This window comes from Micromys minutus, assembly GCF_963924665.1.
Source record: "Micromys minutus genome assembly, chromosome: 32".
NCBI lineage: Eukaryota > Metazoa > Chordata > Mammalia > Rodentia > Muridae > Micromys > Micromys minutus.
The window spans coordinates 13,406,735-13,422,403 of NC_137967.1; the positions used below are offsets into that span (position 1 = coordinate 13,406,735).

General features: G+C 40.4%; 2 protein-coding genes across 2 annotated transcripts; both read right to left on the reverse strand.

Moving 5' to 3' along the window:
* Nucleotides 1–35: 35 nt before the first annotated feature.
* On the reverse strand, nucleotides 36–2,357 carry LOC308413323 (PRAME family member 12-like; the record flags this gene model as incomplete). The annotated part of the gene is made up of 3 exons (XM_080908252.1): nucleotides 36–609; nucleotides 1,418–2,005; nucleotides 2,329–2,357. 3 exons carry the CDS (start codon nucleotides 2,355–2,357, stop codon nucleotides 36–38), a joined length of 1,191 nt encoding a protein of 396 aa, XP_080764378.1.
* A 9,222-nt stretch (nucleotides 2,358–11,579) lies between these two features.
* LOC308413326 (PRAME family member 12-like) lies at nucleotides 11,580–13,901 on the reverse strand (the record flags this gene model as incomplete). Its single annotated transcript, XM_080908259.1, is given in 4 exon segments — nucleotides 11,580–12,153; nucleotides 12,962–13,060; nucleotides 13,062–13,547; nucleotides 13,873–13,901. Coding segments are annotated over 4 exon segments (1,188 nt in total).
* Nucleotides 13,902–15,669: the final 1,768 nt, after the last annotated feature.

Here is a 15,669-nt window from a genome sequence, read left to right on the forward strand (position 1 = left end):
TACCTTCCATTAATAAGAGGCCAGAAATGCTCTCTTCATATTTCTTCCCAACAGTCACACAGTCTGGCCTTCAAATCATAGATAAAGTATTTACGACAATCTAAACATCTCTTACTCACAAAGTAGACCTGTTTTGGCTGCCTTATTTCCTTCAGTGTGTCCATAAGCTCAGAACAAAGTTGGACAAATCTCTGTGGAATAACATCACCAATGTCATCATAGACCTCGTCAGGGGCAGGGTACTTCTCCAGGGTCAGCTGTGTGAGGTTGGCTGTATGCTGCAACAGCTTCTTCAGGCTGCCCATGGATAAGAAGTTCTTCAGAAAATTGACTTCAGTGAGCTGAGAACACTGGCTGAGCCCAGGGAGGAAAGCACTGATTTGGAAGTCCATGATATCACAACGCTTCAATTTTAATGTCTGTAGGGTAGCTTTCAGTCTTTCTAGCAGGCTTCCTAGAAACGGATGACCTAAATTATTAAATGTGACACTACTCAGGTCCAGGTGTTTGAGCTGATGGATGCATGGACACTGGGACAAATACTCCATATCTGAGAGTGACAAAAGGCAGTCTGTTATAGCAAGGGTCTCTAATGGACTCTCCAAGCACCTAGAGAGAGAAATGAGAGAGAAAGTTACTTTAGTCAACTTCAATATTTATTTGAAGAGAAAGTCTGTAACTTCAAAGTAGCAGAGCGAACACTGGCCCAAGGTCATTTTCAAGTTATTATTTTGGTCAAGCCTTTGGTGCTCCCTATGGGAGACCTAACAATACCTATGGCTGCTACTGCCTAAGCTCTACAGTGCCCTCTGAACTAGTAAGCAGAAAACATATGGGGGGACACATACTGTATGGAGGGAAACCCAACAGGAAAACTGCGAACCACTTAGGAACATTCCCAGGTCTGCCAACATTTAATTCAACAGGTTCCAGCTTCCACACATATCCACTCTTTTGAACATGAGACATCATTTTGACCACAAGCATCCACTCATATGTCATCTATTAAACCCCTTCATGTGCCTATATTTCCTTTGAACCACGGAAAGACAGAGGCAGATGGAACCTGCTTCCATAGTTGAGGTAAGTGTTGACATGAGATTATAGGTCCTGTAAGGTCTCACACACTCTGTACATTTATTTTCCCTTCATCTGGGTTTCTCAAGACACCTACTGTAAATCATGTAAGCATATGACAGTCTAAATTTACTAAGGTGACTAGTCATGGTGTTACCTCAGCATGAATTTCTCTAGTAATCAATCTATGCTCACATCTATGTAACATTAAAAATGGCTGGGAAATCACTGTATACACTAATACTTAATGCAAACCAGAACAAAAACTACAACAACAACAACAACAACAAACAAAAGGTTCTTTTCTCACTAATGGATAAAGATCTCTGTCCTTTCTTACCCCAGCACTTGTTCTAGGCTGTCCTCCACGAAGCAGACTCCATTCAAATAGAGATGCTGGAGCTTATGCAGTTTGGAGAAGTGGGGAAGAATCTTTGAGTGAGACCAGGCTATAATCTCTTTGGTCCAACGCCATACCAAAGGTACAGAGATTTCTTTGAAAATGAGTTTCTCGAGGCTTTTCATCTGGCCCAGGCCTGGGGCTAGCCTTATAAGGGTAGGCATATCCCAGCATGTTTTGATTTCCAGTTCCTGGATTGAGCTTGGATCAAAAACCTCCAACAAATACAGGGGGTCATATGCAGGAACGGCATGAAAAGTCAACTTTGGAGAGATCACACGGATCACATCTTTTCGCTGCTTGGCCCAATGATAAAAATACCTTAGGTATTTGGAGGGCCTGTGGGACAAGATGGAAAGGTTTAACAATATAGTCAGGGCACCTTTCTCCTCAGGAATGGGGCAATTCTCCGATGGCTTGCTCATGCAGATGACATCCGGAGAGCAGACAACATGCTGCATTCCAGCACAGCCATTCCAGAAGTCATGGTAGACATCTCTTAAATCAAGCTCTTGTAGCTTCCAACTCCTGTGGGGAAACAGAAGGACATCTAGATGAGGAGATACAATTTGTAATCTGCATGACCTCACAATTCATCTTCCCTTCAGTCTATTCCTTGGACAAATCTTCCAATTTTAGTGACAGGCAAAAAAGCATGGACTGACTCAATGTATATGTACCCTTTCTGCTCTAAGCAATGCTAGACACAATACTGGACTGATTTTTTTTTTATTCTTGAAGACACTGAGCCATAAAATCAAAAGCCTCCTATTAACCTTGAAACCACTGTGGTTACTCGATTCACCAGTCCATCCACATATATTCCTCCAGGCTATCTTGGTCTAACTTACCTAGGTCTATTCTTCTTTGTCATCAGCATGTCAAGGCCATTTAGCACAGCTTTCAGGACTTTAAGGCTAAGAGATTGTCCCAGACCTCCCAGAGGAAGGCATGGGAAGGGCCATGCTGCCACCATGTGCCTAAGGAGGTTAAGTTGTTTGCTATTGAATGCATCTTTGAACAGTGGTGGAAAATTTTGCTTGGGCAGGTGTGGCAGAGCAGAGATGGTCAAGGCTTCATCTTTCAGCAGGCTTCTTCTTGCCAGTAGCTGGAGTGTGGGTGGGTTTTTCAAGTTCATCATGGCTTTTAGAGATGCAGATGCTCTAGGAATATCTAAAAAATGGAAATAATCCATTTAAGTTTATTTTAGCCCATCTCTTCAAGCTGCCAAACCGCACTAATCACATACACCAGACAGGGTCTCAATTACTGGTCTGGTGACATTGAAATATTTTGATATCTGGTGACATGGTTTCTGTCTCTCTCATTTCCATAGTTTATTCAAGTTCCTCCTGCAATTAGAAGAGGGCCCATTTCAACAGACCTCCCCTATTACTTTGCCCAATCTGATCCAATTTAACCTGTGATTTCTACTCTTCTCACAAAGAAGAGCTTCAGATATAATTCAGACCAATTTGTGTGAAAACATTAAGCATATTCTACCATCAATGGAGCAACGTATTTCCTGAAATAGATACAAATTTTACTTCTTTAAGGTTTAGAAGTAGGAGCAATGTTGAATTCTGTTCTTTAAGAGAGTGAATATATTAGGCCTGAGCAGCTTGTTATTGAAGGATTTTTTTTTATTCTTTCCAGAATCTTTCTATCCACCTTCCTCATATCTGCTGAGCCTGAACCATACAGACCACCTTTTATTCCCTACAGTTTTCCTGGTTCATTTAGTCCTGCCAGGCATACCAATGTGCCCCGTGGGCCTTGTATCCCCTTTCTAAATGCAATCTTCTTCACCCCTCAGCAGGTCTGTAGATCACTACAAGCTCCCAAAAAGAATAGAAGCTACACAGGAAAAACATCACAGTCAAGTAATATAAGCAATGGATATCTCAGAGACTGAACCATCATCAAAAGAAGATGGAATGAGTAGACCCAGGGCTCCCCCACACAATGTACCCTTGATGCAGCTTGGTTGCACATGGGCCAAAACAAACAGAGAAAGTGTCTATCCAAAAGCCATAGCCTGTGCGTGGGACAAGTCTTCTGCCTTGTAGGATTACAGTAGGGAAGGAAACACCTAATCATTCAGACTTTATGTACCAGAATGGGGAGATACACAGATGGCACACCCATTCTAAAAACAAAAAGGCAAAAGGAGTGGAAGAAAGCCTTTGGAATATGGTAAATGGGAGGAGAATTGAGCAGGTGTTAGTAAATAAAAAACCAATCAACAAATAAAACAGAAATCTGAATGCTCTGATTGTTTGAAGTTTCCTTGAACTCATACCCAAGAGTCCTCTACATACAATTTTCTTACTTGTCATTTTATAATTCTATATTCACTTTGAATTAAAATTTTAAGGTAGATTAGAGTATATAAGAATAAATCAAGTTCTTCAGTGTGCCCGAGTCCTTGAATATTTCCTTCATAGCCCACTGTAAACCAGCAGGGAAAGGCTGCTTCAGAACTAAGGAGGTAGAGACTGAATATTCAGTGTCTCATGACACTTGACCACCTATGGATTTCTGGCTAACTTGGGCTAAATGAAGTTTCCTGCTTCAAAATAACCAGGTTAAGAAATCAAGCAAGGAAGCAAGCAAAGAAACACCCACATACAAAAACAAATTAAGATTAAACGGATGCTGTCCAGCAAAGGATGAGAATAAATGACTTCCCTGTTTTGGACACTGCTCTCAGAAGTTTTATTCTCAGCATTCTAGTTACTCTCTTGAAACTCCAAGTCTCAGACTGTCTGTTATAGCCAATCCCTTCCTTTAATACTCTTTCACCATTACACATTCTCTTCCTAGCCACACCTCTCAGGCCAATAAGCTACCTCATAGGAACATGAATTCTTTCCCCATTTTATCCTGTTTAGACTTCCCTGTAGTCAATCCGATCCTCAATTGCAAATGTATAAACCATGGGATTATGGTCATGATTGAAACGCATCCATGATATTTCTCAAACTCTGAGTCCTGGCATGGTTTTATTCTTCCGTATTACTTTTCAGCCTATTTATCAGATTCCTCTGGTAAAATTAGAGAACCTGAGCTGACAGTTAGGTCTTGGGCATTAACTGAGTGTGCTTGAATGAGATAGGGTGTGTCTAGTATGATTTAATCTCCTGGCAGGAAAATGAGTATTCATAATTTTTTTTATTCTTAAAGCTTTTACCAGACCATACTCAACCCTGCTCCCCCTGTTTAACCTACCTCCCACATCTCATCCTCTGCCCCTCCTATATCTCTAATAGGATTTTATCATCCCTCTAACCCACAAGACTTTCCGACATTCTTATTCAAAAATTCTCTCAAATATTAGCTTCAGCTGTTCTGTTGTGGAGTCCTTTGTTTGGGAGCTCATTTCCTTTGTGCATGCTGCCTAATAGATACTCAGTGTCTGACAGATCCCAGGAGTCCAGGTTAGGTGAGGTTTCTGGTTTTCTTATAGTGTAGCACTTTGTATTAGTCAGGGTTCTCTAGAGTCACAGAATTTATGAATAGTCTCTATGTAGCAAGGAGGTACTTATGGGAGACTTACAGTCTGTAGTGCAATCCCTGAAAATGTCCGGCAGCAGCTGCGAAGTCAAAGATATAGCAGATGCTCAATCCCACAGGGCAAGTAGTCAGAGCTCCACTAGGCAGGCAGGAATAGTCCCTGTAGGCAGGCAGGCAGGAATATTCCCTGTAGGCAGGCAGGCAGGCAGGCAGGCTGAGAGTGAGCCTTCCTTATTCCAAAGTCCTTATATAGGTCTCCAACTGAAGGTGTGTCCCAGATTAAAGGTGTGTGCTACCACACCTGGATCTGGGATTTGCTTGTCCCAGATGACCTTCAGCTCAGTGATCCCCTTGCCTTAGTTTCCTAAGTTTCTTGGCCTCTATGCCTCAAGATCTCTGGCTCAAGATCTCTGCAGTGAGATTGTCAGTGGCTTCCTACCAGGTGTCATTTCATTTTATTGTCTTCATGGAGATCTAAACAAAGTGAGCAGAGTATTATATAACACTGTCTTAAGGCAGAAAAATTACTGAAACATACAGGTTTGCATAGGCTACAGGGTGAGTTGCAGATAGATCTAATGTATGCTGTTAGATTTTACATAGTGAAAAAAAGTCTAAAAGCAAACCTGGCTCAATGCAGCAGATGGGAAAGTTCAGTACAAGGCTGTTAACTACACACATGAAAATAAAAATGAATGATTCCACACCACTAAAATTTAATCACACATACACATGCTAGCACCAACAATGTACATTCTCCTGTGAACACAAATGTATTTCTGAAGTGGACTTGAGAGGGTCAGGATGTTAAGAATACATTCCTACTGTAACAATAAAGAAGAAAAAAAGATGACAGCAGATGTTGTCACGGTTGTGGAGAAAGAGGAACACTTCTCTACTCTTGGTGGGGTTGTAAACTGATACAACCACTCTGGAAATCAGTCTGGCCATTCCTCAGAAAATTGGACATAGTACTACCTGAAGATCCAGCTATTCCACTTCTGGGCATATAACCCAGAGACACTCCAATATACAACAAAGATACACGTACCACAATGTTCATAGCAGCTCTATTTATAATAGCCAGAAGCTGGAAAGAACCCAGATGTCCTTCAGTAGATGAATGGAACAAAACTTGTGGTACATTTACACAGTAGAGTACTACTCAGCTATCAGAAACAATGACTTAACCAAATTCTTATGAAAATGGTTGCAGCTAGAGAATATCATCCTGAGTGAGATAACACAATCACAAAAGCACAGACATAATATGCAGTCACTGACAGTGGGATGCTAACCCCAGAGGCTCGGACTGCCCCAGAAACAACTCACAGACTGTGTGAAGTTCAAGAAAAAAAAAAAAGAAAAGAAAACAAACAAACAAAAAAAAACAAAAACCCCATTATGCTCAATCCTTACACACCAAGAAAACGTTGACTAATTCCGGGTTACATCCTGTTTTACATGTACATTTGCTCATTGTAACTAGTAAGACCTTAATGCACAGTGTCAAACTTAAAAAAAAGAAAAAAAAAAGCCAAGCAATGCAATTTCAAAAAGGTATTTGTATACAATTATGCAAAAATGTTTAATTTTTTTTCTTTTATCTTTGTTTTTTAAAATAAAGTTTAAAAAAACAAAAAAGAAAAAGAATATTTATTTATATGTTGTCACTAAATCTGTAATTTTTAATACCGAATAAAATTTCCTCAGCTGTTTAAATACAGAGAAAAACTTCACTTTAATAACAAACATCAGAGCTCAGGACAGGTAGAGAAAAAAAAAACAAACTCTAAAAAAGAACTTAATTAAATGGAACACAGAAACTTAGGGATGACATGATAACTCTACTCCCCTTCACTCTATACCCAAATCCGTATACCTCTTGACAGAAGTTATAACAAACGCAGATGACTGCTAATTATTAAAGAATTTTGAGGGTGTCGAACAGCTCACACATCGATTTGGGAAACATTATGCTTTCCAAAAATCATGTCTACCTCTAGGTCTCCACCAACCTTAAAGCAGAAATTGGGTGCTAGTCACAAGGGCTTCACTAAAGGGGTCCCTGTAGAATAGAGTGACAGCATGTTCAACCACACATCGATTTGCACTTGAAGATGACCATAGCCTGTAGGAGTAGAATTCAGCTTCAAGATTAACTCCTGTTTCCCAATGATGGGCCCCTAATCATGCATCAGTCACATCATAAAACATAGCCCTGTTTCTACCCATGTTCATGAAGCTAGAGGAATTCTAATTAGAGGTGGAAGAGGTGGTGGTAAGAGAGGAGATTCCAAAGCTTTTAGATCAGATCCATTTTAGATGAACTGTCCTACATTTGAAAACCTGTATACCAACAGGCTGGTAAGTAGCATTAGTTTCCAAGTTGCCCACCAACATAACCATAGCCTAGCTCCAGTCTCTAGGATAACTGCAAGAATACAAGGGTTACCATGTTACACCTTCAACAAGAACAGTGTTCCCAGGTTATTTTCTCAACAAACATTCATCCCCATGTTACAAGCCCATGCACTTTCTAATGACCATAATGCAGAGGAGAGCAGAAATTCCTTTATGATATGGTGTCTAACATTAGCTCATTGTGTTATAGGTTCCAGCAGCTTTCCAATTAGATGCTTGCACACATACACCCTGACTGATTCTCACAATAGTGCTTTTCTCCATAGACACTCAGGGCTGACAACCACCCAGAACTGTCCCTTGTCAAAGTGGTGCATGAGCAGAGAAAGAGGTATCTAAAATAAATTCACAACACTGTGGTGAGTTACATCTGATTTGCTCCTGTCCGTTTTGGGGAGATCACTAACATTATGCTGGCACAAATATCTGACCCAAAACACCATTGGATTAGCCTTGTGCGTGGCACCACCCAAAGCCTCATTTAGTAGGGAAAGGAGCAGAATGGTATCAATGAAGGAGAGGTACTCATCAGATGGAACACAGATTCTTTGCAAGCCAGGACAACTCTGACTTCAGGCTTGCAGACAGTTTCTTCTCTGGCTCTACTGAAGCTTTAACAATTTACTACTCAGCCTCCCCTTCACAGCTGGAACTCTCCACATAAATTGCTATAGCTGAGGAAACATTTGAATCTCAACCAGGAAAACCTGGTCAGGAGGTTTTGTTTGCCTTGTGTTAAAAAACTAAAAGGGAAACAAAATATTCAAGAATAAAATTCAAGTTAATTTCAAAATGTTTGATAATTCAGGCCCCCAAACCTGACGCTTCTCAGGGAGTGGGCAATTCCTTAAATCCAAATGAAGGATGAAGCCAGGGAAAGGATTTAGTCTGTTTTCCTTTCTGAGAAGAAAAACAAACAAAACAAAAAACAATAAACAAAATAAACCCTACTGTATCAGAAATACCAGATATGGTGGCACTTGCCTGTACCCCAACACTTGGGATGGGAAAGGTAGAGGAGGAGAAGATTGAGAAGTGCCTGAGCTTCATGGTAAGAGGCCAGCCTTGGTAAATGCAAAGCTGTCTCAAATACTGATCCAATCAGATGGCATACTGGGTACATAAACTCTATGCATAGCCTAATTACTCAAGTTAGAGTCACATAGTTAAAGAGAGAAAAGACACACACAGAGAGACAAACACAAAACAAATGAAAAAAACTTACTTGCCTTTAATATCAATAGGGTTGAGAAATTTCTTGGAGTTTAATAGAACTTACTGCTCATGTATAAGACCCAGTTACAAATCCTACTACTCATCTGGCTACCTCTAGTTCCACAGGAACAATGCTCTCTTCTGTAGACACACACAAAACACACTCACACATCCATACACACGAAAAAAGACATACAAAATAAAATAAATCTAAATAACAATGATAATAACACTGCATTTTTCAATATTATTGTTTGATAAAATAGGAAAAAAATACTCCATAGAGGAACAGTTCTATGAAGAGGGCTATGACTTCATGGCTTCACTCCTCAGAAAGGTGTCCAGTAGCCAGTGTCAGCTGTATCATGGTTTTATTTTGTTCAGAAAGGACAATATTATATGCAGACTTGCATTTGCGGTTGGACCTAAGAAACTGTGACTGGGATGAGAATGTTTGTGTGTGGATCTCAAAGGTGTTGGCTTTTCTTTAGGACTAACCTATTGGTTTTGCAGGCATATTGGCTGGCAACTGGAACAGAAGAGCTATTTCCAATTCTCTGTTATCTCATAGTGTAGTATGACTATTTCTTAGGTGACAGTGTAAATGGTGTAGCTATCCCTAACATCTGATGCAGTTATTGCATTTTCTGACTTTGTCTTTATTTCTTTTTGTTTCGACTGTTCAGTGTAGAGCAGCATCACAGGCATTCCGATTGGACCAATCAGGGGGTTGGTTGATGTGTGAATTCAAGGCCACCCTAGTTATGTAGTTTATATAATAAATTCCAACCTGCCTACATAGTGATGCCATTCAGTGTCTGGCTTACCTCACTCACTATCATGCTTTACACTTGAATACTTTTACTTTCAAAATTCCTGGTATCAATGACTATTTGCTGGATATTAGTCTATTTTATGGATGTACAAAATTTTGCTTATCCATTTTACCTGAGGAATATCTAGGTTGTTTTCAATTACTAATAGAAATAAACATGCTCAGAATATTGTTAGGATGCGTGCTTGTGGTGTAATGAGACATTTCTGGGAACAAGGCTCAGAAGTGAAATATCTGCACTTAGCATAGAAATCATCCAATTTTTCAATTTTTTCAAAAGTAATTAGTTTCTAACCCAATTATGTCTCAGAATGTTGATAAGCTTCAAACATACCTACTCATTGACATCCCCAAAAAAACGTTGGCTTCCACCTTGGGGACTTTTACACATTCTTTCTTTACTTTCCTGTTTCATAGTTCTGATCCAGCACCCAGGAATTAAAGTGGCCTAGGCAACATCTAATCTGCAATATGTATTAGTGTATACCTTTAATCCCCATGCTCATATTGCTTGTGGATCTTATGACTTGGAAGCTAAACTTCGCACCACAGTGACTCCCAACAGCCAGAGATACATCCCTAACACTCACACAAACCGGCGAGTGCACACAGACACATGAACACAATGAGGGAGTTGAATAGTTGAGAGGAGGAAGAGAAGAAGAAGAAAGAGGGAAAGGAGCTGGGAGAAGGAAAAAACCTAAGTGATAGAGAGAGAAAGACAGAGAAACAGAAAGTAAGAAGAAAACCTGCCCTGGAAGCTTTGTCTCCCCAGACACTCCAGATGGCAGGAACTGGGAAGAGAGTTCTGAGAATGAGCTGCCATTTCTCAAGAGTAAAACCTTGAATTCTGCATTCTAAAACCCCCAAAAGTATTCTTTCCTTATGGAGAACATCCTAAAATCCACAAAAACATTTTCCAGATATAGCAGAATCTTGGTATGAGAAGGCAAAAAGGCAAAGAGAGCCAGCCCTCCTTCTTCTGATGTCCTCAAGTAGGTCTCCACCTGAAGGTTTGTCCCAGATTAAAGGTGTTTAGCACCACACTTGGATCTTAGACTTGCTTTGTCCCAAATGAGCTTGAGCTCAGTGATCTCCTCCCCTTAGTGTCCTAAGATTCATAGCCACTATGTGTCAAGATCAGGATCAAAGATGGGTCTCCCAAATATGGATTGTGGTTTATTCCAGATATAGTCAACTGGACAAACAGAAATAGCCACTACACAATTCAACATGTGCACTGGCAATACAACAGCTCTCCTCAAGGTGAGTAGCAACCATTCTTAAACACTGGTTCATGTCACTAATGGAATCCATACAGCATTTTAATAGGGTCTCTTGAAGCATAAGATTATAAAGTTTCTGCAAGGAAATAACATGGTAAGGTTTAAAGGACTCTGAAAACTCTAGGAGGAGGAGGGGGAAGAGACAAGGATACCCAATTCTATCGGTTTAGGATATGTTCAATGAACAAGTTTCACATAAGAGTATTCAGCAAAGAAGAAACAAAGCATGTTCTCATTCAAAAGTGATTTATTGGAACCTATGAGAAAGTATAATGCTACGTGATTACAGATGATAATATAAGGCTTCAGAGCCTTCCAATTAACAGATAGATACAAAATAACAGGGATAGGAGTCTCATACAGTACTTATGTTTTCAGCCAATCTTCTACTTCAAAAACAATTATATGTATACTGTACAGAACAGTATGTGAGGGGCAGCCAAAAGTGGATGTCATCCAGAGGACAAATGACACAGAGCCCTCCTAAACCAGTCCATTATCCTCTTCGTGATGTCGTGTCCCTTTCCTTCCTTCACATTCCCGATGGTTTCTCATACGTGAAGTTGGTGGGATGCAGGCTGTCAAATTGTCAAATATCACTGCTGTCCTAGGGCGTGTGTGCTATACACAATAGGATGAAATTAAGTTCATAGTACTCAGTATTAAGAGGTCTCCATTAAGTCAGAAGAAGTTGATTGGAGATCAAATAGAAAGAAATAATCCTCTACCCATATACATCCAAAAAGTCCTGAATGCACATGGTGGATGCCTCTAATGAATCACATGAGGCCTACCTTCCATTAATAAGAGGCCAGAAATGCTCTCTTCATATTTCTTCCCAACAGTCACACAGTCTGGCCTTCAAATCATAGATAAAGTATTTACGACAATCTAAACATCTCTTACTCACAAAGTAGACCTGTTTTGGCTGCCTTATTTCCTTCAGTGTGTCCATAAGCTCAGAACAAAGTTGGACAAATCTCTGTGGAATAACATCACCAATGTCATCATAGACCTCGTCAGGGGCAGGGTACTTCTCCAGGGTCAGCTGTGTGAGGTTGGCTGTATGCTGCAACAGCTTCTTCAGGCTGCCCATGGATAAGAAGTTCTTCAGAAAATTGACTTCAGTGAGCTGAGAACACTGGCTGAGCCCAGGGAGGAAAGCACTGATTTGGAAGTCCATGATATCACAACGCTTCAATTTTAATGTCTGTAGGGTAGCTTTCAGTCTTTCTAGCAGGCTTCCTAGAAACGGATGACCTAAATTATTAAATGTGACACTACTCAGGTCCAGGTGTTTGAGCTGATGGATGCATGGACACTGGGACAAATACTCCATATCTGAGAGTGACAAAAGGCAGTCTGTTATAGCAAGGGTCTCTAATGGACTCTCCAAGCACCTAGAGAGAGAAATGAGAGAGAAAGTTACTTTAGTCAACTTCAATATTTATTTGAAGAGAAAGTCTGTAACTTCAAAGTAGCAGAGCGAACACTGGCCCAAGGTCATTTTCAAGTTATTATTTTGGTCAAGCCTTTGGTGCTCCCTATGGGAGACCTAACAATACCTATGGCTGCTACTGCCTAAGCTCTACAGTGCCCTCTGAACTAGTAAGCAGAAAACATATGGGGGGACACATACTGTATGGAGGGAAACCCAACAGGAAAACTGCGAACCACTTAGGAACATTCCCAGGTCTGCCAACATTTAATTCAACAGGTTCCAGCTTCCACACATATCCACTCTTTTGAACATGAGACATCATTTTGACCACAAGCATCCACTCATATGTCATCTATTAAACCCCTTCATGTGCCTATATTTCCTTTGAACCACGGAAAGACAGAGGCAGATGGAACCTGCTTCCATAGTTGAGGTAAGTGTTGACATGAGATTATAGGTCCTGTAAGGTCTCACACACTCTGTACATTTATTTTCCCTTCATCTGGGTTTCTCAAGACACCTACTGTAAATCATGTAAGCATATGACAGTCTAAATTTACTAAGGTGACTAGTCATGGTGTTACCTCAGCATGAATTTCACTAGTAATCAATCTATGCTCACATCTATGTAACATTAAAAATGGCTGGGAAATCACTGTATACACTAATACTTAATGCAAACCAGAACAAAAACTACAACAACAACAACAACAACAAACAAAAGGTTCTTTTCTCACTAATGGATAAAGATCTCTGTCCTTTCTTACCCCAGCACTTGTTCTAGGCTGTCCTCCACGAAGCAGACTCCATTCAAATAGAGATGCTGGAGCTTATGCAGTTTGGAGAAGTGGGGAAGAATCTTTGAATGACCAGGCTATAATCTCTTTGGTCCAACGCCATACCAAAGGTACAGAGATTTCTTTGAAAATGAGTTTCTCGAGGCTTTTCATCTGGCCCAGGCCTGGGGCTAGCCTTATAAGGGTAGGCATATCCCAGCATGTTTTGATTTCCAGTTCCTGGATTGAGCTTGGATCAAAAACCTCCAACAAATACAGGGGGTCATATGCAGGAACGACATGAAAAGTCAACTTTGGAGAGATCACACGGATCACATCTTTTCGCTGCTTGGCCCAATGATAAAAATACCTTAGGTATTTGGAGGGCCTGTGGGACAAGATGGAAAGGTTTAACAATATAGTCAGGGCACCTTTCTCCTCAGGAATGGGGCAATTCTCCGATGGCTTGCTCATGCAGATGACATCCGGAGAGCAGACAACATGCTGCATTCCAGCACAGCCATTCCAGAAGTCATGGTAGACATCTCTTAAATCAAGCTCTTGTAGCTTCCAACTCCTGTGGGTAAAACAGAAGGACATCTAGATGAGGAGATACAATTTGTAATCTGCATGACCTCACAATTCATCTTCCCTTCAGTCTATTCCTTGGACAAATCTTCCAATTTTAGTGACAGGCAAAAAAGCATGGACTGACTCAATGTATATGTACCCTTTCTGCTCTAAGCAATGCTAGACACAATACTGGACTGGTTTTTTTTTTTATTCTTGAAGACACTGAGCCACAAAATCAAAAGCCTCCAATTAACCTTGAAACCACTGTGGTTACTCGATTCACCAGTCCATCCACATACATTCCTCCAGGCTATCTTGGTCTAACTTACCTAGGTCTATTCTTCTTTGTCATCAGCATGTCAAGGCCATTTAGCACAGCTTTCAGGACTTTAAGGCTAAGAGATTGTCCCAGACCTCCCAGAGGAAGGCATGGGAAGGGCCATGCTGCCACCATGTGCCTAAGGAGGTTAAGTTGTTTGCTATTGAATGCATCTTTGAACAGTGGTGGAAAATTTTGCTTGGGCAGGTGTGGCAGAGCAGAGATGGTCAAGGCTTCATCTTTCAGCAGGCTTCTTCTTGCCAGTAGCTGGAGTGTGGGTGGGTTTTTCAAGTTCATCATGGCTTTTAGAGATGCAGATGCTCTAGGAATATCTAAAAAATGGAAATAATCCATTTAAGTTTATTTTAGCCCATCTCTTCAAGCTGCCAAACCGCACTAATCACATACACCAGACAGGGTCTCAATTACTGGTCTGGTGACATTGAAATATTTTGATATCTGGTGACATGGTTTCTGTCTCTCTCATTTCCATAGTTTATTCAAGTTCCTCCTGCAATTAGAAGAGGGCCCATTTCAACAGACCTTCCCTATTACTTTGCCCAATCTGATCCAATTTAACCTGTGATTTCTACTCTTCTCACAAAGAAGAGCTTCAGATATAATTCAGACCAATTTGTGTGAAAACATTAAGCATATTCTACCATCAATGGAGCAACGTATTTCCTGAAATAGATGCAAATTTTACTTCTTTAAGGTTTAGAAGTAGGAGCAATGTTGAATTCTGTTCTTTAAGAGAGTGAATATATTAGGCCTGAGCAGCTTGTTATTGAAGGAATTTTTTTTATTCTTTCCAGAATCTTTCTATCCACCTTCCTCATATCTGCTGAGCCTGAACCATACAGACCACCTTTTATTCCCTACAGTTTTCCTGGTTCATTTAGTCCTGCCAGGCATACCAATGTGCCCCGTGGGCCTTGTATCCCCTTTCTAAATGCAATCTTCTTCACCCCTCAGCAGGTCTGTAGATCACTACAAGCTCCCAAAAAGAATAGAAGCTACACAGGAAAAACATCACAGTCAAGTAATATAAGCAATGGATATCTCAGAGACTGAACCATCATCAAAAGAAGATGGAATGAGTAGACCCAGGGCTCCCCCACACAATGTACCCTTGATGCAGCTTGGTTGCACATGGGCCAAAACAAACAGAGAAAGTGTCTATCCAAAAGCCATAGCCTGTGCGTGGGACAAGTCTTCTGCCTTGTAGGATTACAGTAGGGAAGGAAACACCTAATCATTCAGACTTTATGTACCAGAATGGGGAGATACACAGATGGCACACCCATTCTAAAAACAAAAAGGCAAAAGGAGTGGAAGAAAGCCTTTGGAATATGGTAAATGGGAGGAGAATTGAGCAGGTGTTAGTAAATAAAAAACCAATCAACAAATAAAACAGAAATCTGAATGCTCTGATTGTTTGAAGTTTCCTTGAACTCATACCCAAGAGTCCTCTACATACAATTTTCTTACTTGTCATTTTATAATTCTATATTCACTTTGAATTAAAATTTTAAGGTAGATTAGAGTATATAAGAATAAATCAAGTTCTTCAGTGTGCCCGAGTCCTTGAATATTTCCTTCATAGCCCACTGTAAACCAGCAGGGAAAGGCTGCTTCAGAACTAAGGAGGTAGAGACTGAATATTCAGTGTCTCATGACACTTGACCACCTATGGATTTCTGGCTAACTTGGGCTAAATGAAGTTTCCTGCTTCAAAATAACCAGGTTAAGAAATCAAGCAAGGAAGCAAGCAAAGAAACACCCACATACAAAAACAAATTAAGAT